General features: G+C 42.0%; 1 protein-coding gene across 2 annotated transcripts in view; it reads left to right on the top strand.

The window, feature by feature from the left end:
* The window catches only part of RPAP1 (RNA polymerase II associated protein 1), a 23,251-nt gene that overhangs the window by 2,214 nt on the left and 13,523 nt on the right, over positions 1-7,514 (top strand). For both annotated transcript variants that reach the window (XM_012649380.1, XM_012649381.1), the window contains exons 2-5: positions 4,198-4,454; positions 5,310-5,458; positions 5,742-5,831; positions 6,320-6,440. In XM_012649380.1, the coding sequence (XP_012504834.1) occupies positions 4,274-4,454; positions 5,310-5,458; positions 5,742-5,831; positions 6,320-6,440 (541 nt within the window). In that variant the 5' untranslated portion in view covers positions 4,198-4,273. The remainder of the gene's footprint in view (positions 1-4,197; positions 4,455-5,309; positions 5,459-5,741; positions 5,832-6,319; positions 6,441-7,514) is intronic.

The following is a 7,514-nucleotide window of genomic DNA, read 5'->3' as shown; positions in this document are numbered from 1 at the left end:
TTTTTTTTGTGGAGATGGGGTGTCACTGTTGCCCAGGCTGGTCTCAAGCTCTTGGCCTGAAGCACTCCTCTTACCTAGGCCTCCCAAAGTACTGGGATTACAGGCATGAACCACTGCACCCAGCCTTGTTTTGCTTTCTGAATTTATATGTGTAGTTACTATATTCCTCCCCCAAATTTGGGTATATCATCAACCAAAGGAAGACTTTCACACTCTAGGAAATGTCATTTTTAACTACAAAATTTTGGAATTTCTAGGCTTGGGGGTTGAGGGAACAGATATAATGAAGTAGGAAATTATTAAAATATCCAGTATTTTGGCATGGTTTCTGCCTCCCCTGTAAGGTCCTTGAACCCAGGGACTGGGTTTTACCTGCATTTCTTTGTATTTACAGCCCATCGTACAACATTCTGCCCAGAGTAAATTCTCAAAAAAAGTTTTTTATTATGTTCTTAAAGTCACATCCTCATGTGATTGTTTTTGCCATTTCTACCCATTTTAACGTCTCCCACAACCTTGTGTTGGGGAGTGTTTCCAATACTGGCTTTGTTATTAGATCTGATCCTGCTTAGAACTGCATGAAGAAAGAGTGAATTTAGCACTATTGTTATTCCTACCTATCCAGCCTTGTCTCCCCCTGAGGAGGCGGAGGCTATCAACTTCATTGCACTCTCCCATGTGCCATGTTTATCCAGTTTCCACACCTTTGCTAAGCTGTTCCTTCTGGCTGGAGGCCTGTCGTATCATAACTTCAAGGTCTGGTTCAGTGGTCTTCAACTAGGGGTGATTTTTCCCCTAAGGAGATATTTGGCAAAGTCTGGAGACATTTTTACTTGTCATAACTGGGGGAGAATGTATGCTAATGGCCTCTAGTGGGTAAAAGCCAGGAATGCTGCTAAACATTCTATTAATACAATGCACAGGCCGCCCACGACAAAGAATTACCAAGCCCTACAGGTCAGTGGTCCCTATTGAGAGAAACCCTAGTGTAATTCCAGCCTTTGCTTTTCAGAAGATGCTTTATAGTTCACCCCTGTCTCACTCACTGTTCCATACTTCAGGACACTCAAGCACCACACAGCACTAAGCAGTAGAACATGGTGGTTAAGAGCATTGACTGACTCTGGGATTGAAACCTAGTCCTACTACTTACTCTGAGACTTTAGGCAAATACTTAACTTCTCAGCACTCCTCTTTCCTCAGCAATAAAATGTGAATAATAATAGTAACCTGCCTCATGTGGTTGTTATGAGGATTAAAGGAAAAAATGCTTAGAACAGTATATGGCACATACTAAGTGCTCAATAAGTGTTAGCTATAATAATAACGTAATTTTATTATCATTGGCATCTGGCTTAGGGATTCCAAACTAGGAAGCCAGCTTGCAGACGTGTTTGTTTGGCCAGCCCAAGTTTTTTTATTTTTTAATTGAAATATAATTTATGTGCCACAAAATTCACCATCTTGAAGTATACAGTTCAGTGGTTTTTAATATATTCATTCACAAGGTTGCAACCAACACCACTAATTCAAAAACATTTTCATTATCCCAGAAAGAAGCACCATACTGATTAGTAGTCAATTCTCTTTTCCCTCCAATTCTCATAGCCCCTGGAAACTAATAATCTACTTTCTATCTCTATGGATTTTCCTCTTCTGGACATTCCATATAAACAGACCCACACAATATTGAGGCCCTTTGTGGCTGGCTTCTTTCACTTAGCATAATGTTTTCAAGGTTCATGCATGTTGTAGCATATGTCAGAACTTAATTCCTTTTTATTGACAAATAGTATTCCATTGTATGGATATATCACATTTTGTTTATCCATTCATCAGTTGATGGGCATTTATGTTTCCACTTTTTGGCTATTATGAATAATGCTGTTCTGAACATACATGTACATGTTTTCTGTGAACATATGTTTTCACTTTTCTTGGGTATGTGTTTTTTTAAGAGTCAAATTACTGAATCATATGGTAACTCTGTGTTTAATTTTTGAGGGACTGCCAAACTCTTTTACATTCCCACCAGGAGTGGATGAGGGTATCATTTCTCCACATCTTAGCCAATAGTTGTTATTTTTTCTTTTCTTTCTTTTTAAATTTAATTTCAGCCTTCCTAGTGGGTGTGAAGTGGCATCTCATTGTGGTTTTGATTTACATTTCCATAATGACTAACGATGAACATCTTTTCATGTGCTTATTGGCCATTTTTATATCTTCTTTGGTGAAATGTCTATTTAAATCCTCTGCCCATTTTTTAATTGGGTTATTTGTCTTTTAATTGTTAAATTGTAAGAATTCTTTATATAATCTAGATACAAGTCCTTTATTATTTATATGGTTTGCAAATATTTTCTCCCATTCTATAGGTTGTCTTTACTTTTTTGATAATCATCTTTGATGCACAAAAGTTTTTAATTTCGATGAAGTCCAATTTATCTATCTAGTCTTCGGTTGATTTTGGTATCATATCTAAGAGACTGTTGCCTAATCTAAGGTCATGAAGATTTACAACTATGCTTTCTTTTTTTTTTTTTTTAATTATTTGTTTTTTTTGAGATGGGGTCTCACTCTGTTGCCCAAGCTAGAGTGCAGTGGTGTCATCATAGCTCACTGCAACCTCAAACTCCTGGGCTCAAGCGATCTTCCTGCCTCAGCCTCCCAAGTAGCTGGAACTACAGGTGTGTGCCACCACACCCAGCTAATTTTTCTATTTTTTTTTTTTTTCTTTTTGTAGAGATGGGGGTCTTACTCTGTTGCTCAGGCTGGTCTTGAATTCCTGAGCTCAAGCAATCCTCCTGCCTCAGCTGCCCAAAGTGTTGGGATTACAGGTGTGAGCCACCATGCTTGGCCTACACCAATGTTTTCTTCTAAGAATTTTACAACTTTAACTCTTACAATTAGGTCTTTGGTCCATTTTGAGTTAATTTGTGTATATAGTGTGAAGTAGGAGTCTAACATTCTTTTGCATGTGGATATCCAGTTATCCCAGCATCATTTGTTGAAAATACTCTTCTTTCAAAGACACAACGTCTTTCCATTTGTTTAGGTATTTAGTTCAACAATGTTTTATAGTTTTCAATGGACACGTCTTGTACTTCTTTGGTTAAATTTATTCTGAAGTATTTTACTCTTTTTAATGCTATTGAAAATCTTGTCAACCTTGTTGAAAATCAGTTGACTATAGATATATGGAGTTATGCTGGACTCTGAATTCTATTACATTGATCTATATGTCTTTCCTTATGCTAGCACCATACAGTCTTGATTACTATAGCTCTGTCTTCAAAGTGTGAGTCCTTCAACTTTATTCTTTTTCAAGATTTTTGGCCCTTTTGTTACAACAGAGGGGTCCATTCGTTTTTCTGTGGCAAACATATCTTGCTCTTGCTCTTACTCTGTAAAGCTATCTTGTCCTTCCTCAGTTAACTTTGTTTCACACTTGCCTTGCCAAAAAAAAAAGATTGTTTTGGGTGGTCTGATGAGTCCCTTGCATTGCCATATTAATTTTAGGAGTATCTTGTAAATTTTTACAGAAAAAGGCAGTTGGAATTTTGATAAGAATTGGCCTCGAATCTATAGATTTGGGGAGTATTAAGTCTTCCGATGCATGAGCACATGATGTCTTTCCATTTGTTTAGGTCTTTAGTTCAACAGTGTTTTATAGATTTCAATGGACAAGTCTTGTACTTCTTTGGTTAAATTTATTCTGAAGTATTTTATTTTTTTTAATTCTATTGTAAATTGTTTTCTTAATTCCATTTTCTGATTGTTCTTTGCTAGTGTATAGACATACGAATGATTTTTATATATCGATATTTTACAGCCTAAGGTTTTTAATAATTTGAATACCTTTAAGCCAGGCATGTTCTCTCCATTTGATACAGAATCATCACTCCCTCTTATGACACATTTATCTGCCTGGCCCCTGATAGGATTTTCCTCAGGTCTCCTGCTGGTTGTTCCTGAGCGTTTTATCACCCACAGATTATAAACAACCTAAGTTGGCTGTAAATATTGTTGCTAGGCTGATGACATCAGGGAGGGCTGAAAAGGAAGGGAATGGCAATAAGCTATGAATGAGGAGGAATGAGTTCGTGTGAATCCAAGGAAAGAGAGGGTGTTCTCTGATACCTAGTAAAGAGGATTGGGGTTCAGTTGCAGAGGGCCCTTCATCTTTATTGCTCTTAGGGATGAATGAGAGGGAATCCCCACACGGAAGCAGTGCTGGAAAGAGTCATACTGGGGCGGCAGTTGGAGTGTCAAGATGCTGTCAAGACCAAAGCCGGGGGAGTCCGAGGTGGACCTGCTGCGCTTCCAGAGTCAATTTCTCGCAGCTGGTGCAACCCCAGCGGTACGATTGGTGAAGAAAGGAAATAGGAGAGGTGGCGATGCTAACCCAGAAGAGGCTCTGCTGCAGGACCATCGGGATGTGGTGATGCTGGACAGTGAGTGCCTGTGGGTGTGAGGCTAACAAGGGGAGAGGATACAGCTTCAGGGGCCCTTTCCTCTTCCTGATGTGGCTGGGTTCTGCCCCATCATTATTTCAGGCACTGCATAGCCTCCATTGCGACAGCCCCATTTTACAGATAAAGAAACTGAGGCTCTTAATATTTTACAGATAAAGGTCCCATTTTACAGATAAAAGAAACTGAGGTTAAATATTTTAACTAGGTGGAGCAGCACATGCCTGTAGTTCCAGGTACTAGGGAGGCTGAAGCAGGAGGATTGCATGAAGCTAGAAGTTCAAGACCAGCCTGAGCAACATAGACCCCATTTTTTTTTTTTTTTTTTATGAGACAGAGTCTGGCTCTGTTGCCCGGACTAGAGTGCCATGGCGTCAGCCTAGCTCACAGCAACCTCAAACTCCTGGGCTCAAGCAATCCTCCTGCCTCGGCCTCCCGAGTAGCTGGGACTACAGGCATGCGCCACCATGCCCGGCTAATTTTTTCTCTCTATATATATTTTTAGTTGTCTAGATCATTTCTTTCTATTTTTTAGTAGAGACGGGGTCTCGCTCTTGCTCAGGCTGGTCTCGAACTCCTGACCTTGAGCAATCCACCTGCCTCGGCCTCCCAGAGTGCTAGGATTACAGGCGTGAGCCACTGCGCCCAGCCTCGACCCCATCTTTAAAAAAAAAAAAGGAGGTTAAATATCTTACCCAGCGTGAAACACCTTGAACCAGGCGTGAAACACCTTGAACCAGGCTCCGAGGCAGCTGCCTTTCTTTGGCTCCCCTCAGCCTTCGGCATCCTCCTAGGAAAATATGAGCATACTTACATTTGGGTTTTTTCAATTCCCAGATCTCCCAGATTTGCCCCCAGCTTTGGTTCCTGCTCCCCCGAAGAGAGCCAGGCCCAGCCCTGGCTACCCTCTGCCTGAAGATGAGGACCCAGAAGAGAGGCTGAACAGACATGATCAACACATCACTGCTGTCTTGACTAGGATTATTGTGCGTCTCACCCTGGCTGAGTGGGACAGGGCATCCTAGGGCAATAAGGATATTGGGGGTGGATAAGGGTGAGCCTTATGAGTGGAAGGTGCTTCAGAAAGTAGACTTCCCTGCTGCAATCAGGTTGGGAGCTAGGTTAGAATCACTCTGCTGTAAAGCAAGATGAGTTTATGCCCTGCCCAGAGTGAGGTTCTAGACTTGTAAAACGAGGGCTAGTGGGGTAGAGTCTAGCTTGTGGAAGTCTCTCCATCGTCCTTCATTACTTTGTGCTTTGTTGCTACAGGAACGAGACACAAGTTCAGTGGCCGTGAATCTGCCTGTGCCCAGTGGTGTTGCTTTCCCCCCTGTATTCCATCGCTCACAGGAGAGACAGGTGGGCAAGGATGAGCTTAGGCAGTGCTTGGGATACAGGTGAATCTTATAGTACATCTTCTCCAGGTAGTTTTAATAATGATAAGCAATTCTATTTATAAAGCAGTACCATACTAAGCTCTTCATACATATTACTTCTTTTAACCCTCATAACAAACATGTAAGGTAGAGGTGTCATGATGATACCTTAAGTATGAGGATACCTTATCCCTATTTTTCAGATGAAGAAAACTGAGGACCCCCCCCAGAGAAGTAAATAATTTGTCTAACACCACACATCTAATAGGTAGAGGAGCCAAAGCTTCAACCCAAGTCTGTCAGATTTTAAGACATTTACTCCTATAGAGCTCTCCTTTTTCTGAGGACTAGGGTTATGATCCTTAGAGCTAAGTCCCTTTTATCTTTTTGTTCCAGAGACCTTGGTATAAAGAGGTTGAGAGGAGAGGGATAATGAGCATCAGTAACCTGGGTTTTCTTTTTGCCCCATAGGGGAAGTCAGGAACATCTGGTAAGAGAAGCATCTTTGCCCAGGAAATTGCAGCAAGGAAGCTGTCTGAAGCCAGAGTGCCACCAATTGGGGAAGTTGTGTCCAACGTGGTCCCACCAGAGGGTGAGCTGGGGTTGAAGAGGCTTGGACTTGGCCTTTTTTTTTTTTTGAGACAGGGTCTCACTCTGTTGCCCAGGCAGGAGTACAGTGATGCAGTCATATCTCACTGCAGGCTTGAACTCCTAGAGTCAAGCAATCCATCTGCCTCAGCCTCCCTCCCAAGTAGTTGGGATTATAGGCATACACCACCACTCTCAGCTAATTTTTCTTATTTTTTTGTAGAGACAGAGTCTTAATATGTTGCCCAGGCTGGTTTTGAACTCCTGGCCTCAAGCAGTTCCTCCACCTGGGCCTCCCAATATGCTGGGATTACAGGTGTGAGATACCGTGCCTTGCCTTGGCCTTTTTCAAAGATATGATCATAGGTTCATTTTTGTATGTATGTTTTCCCTGCCTCAAATAGGAGGTGCATTTGAGCTATCTCAAGAGAAAGTCATCCCATGTCCTTACTTAAGAGTACTGAGTATGTGAGGCTTGAGTCCACATCTAGGTCTTAGGTGCAAGGAGGGGTCAGGCCATTATGCAACCCTGAGAGAAAGGATATGGGATAGAAGTGTCTGGCAGACACTATAAAATAAAGATGTATTAATAGTTGAGCCAGGCACAGTGGTGTGTGCTGGTAGTCCCAGCTACTTGGGAGACTGAAGCAGGAGGATTACTTGAACCCAGGAGTTTGAGGTCAGTCTGGGCAACATAGCTAGACCCCATCTCTAAAAAAAAAAAAAAAAAAAACATGTAGGCCAAGGTTCTTTAATGATGCACCTTACTAGCAGAAGAGCTGGGACCAGGCACTTAGCAGTAGATGGCTGCCTAGACATCCAAAAAGAGTAAGAAACTAGGATGTGGCCAGGCATGCCAGTTTGAGCCCATAGTCCCATCTATTTGGGAGGTTGATGTGGGAGGATTGCTTGAGGTCAGGAGTTCATGACCAGCCTAGGTGATATAGTGAGACTGTCTCTTTAAGAAAAAAAGAAAGAGGCCGGGCGCGGTGGCTCACGCCTGTAATCCTAGCACTCTGAGAGGCCGAGGCAGGTGGATTGCTCAAGGTCAGGAGTTCGAGACCAGCCTGAGCAAGAG

The sequence above is a fragment of the Propithecus coquereli genome, unplaced genomic scaffold, assembly GCF_000956105.1.
Source record: "Propithecus coquereli isolate 6110/MARCELLA unplaced genomic scaffold, Pcoq_1.0 Scaffold3, whole genome shotgun sequence".
NCBI lineage: Eukaryota > Metazoa > Chordata > Mammalia > Primates > Indriidae > Propithecus > Propithecus coquereli.
Note: the sequence above shows the minus strand (reverse complement) of the source record. Positions and strands in the feature narration are given on the sequence as shown.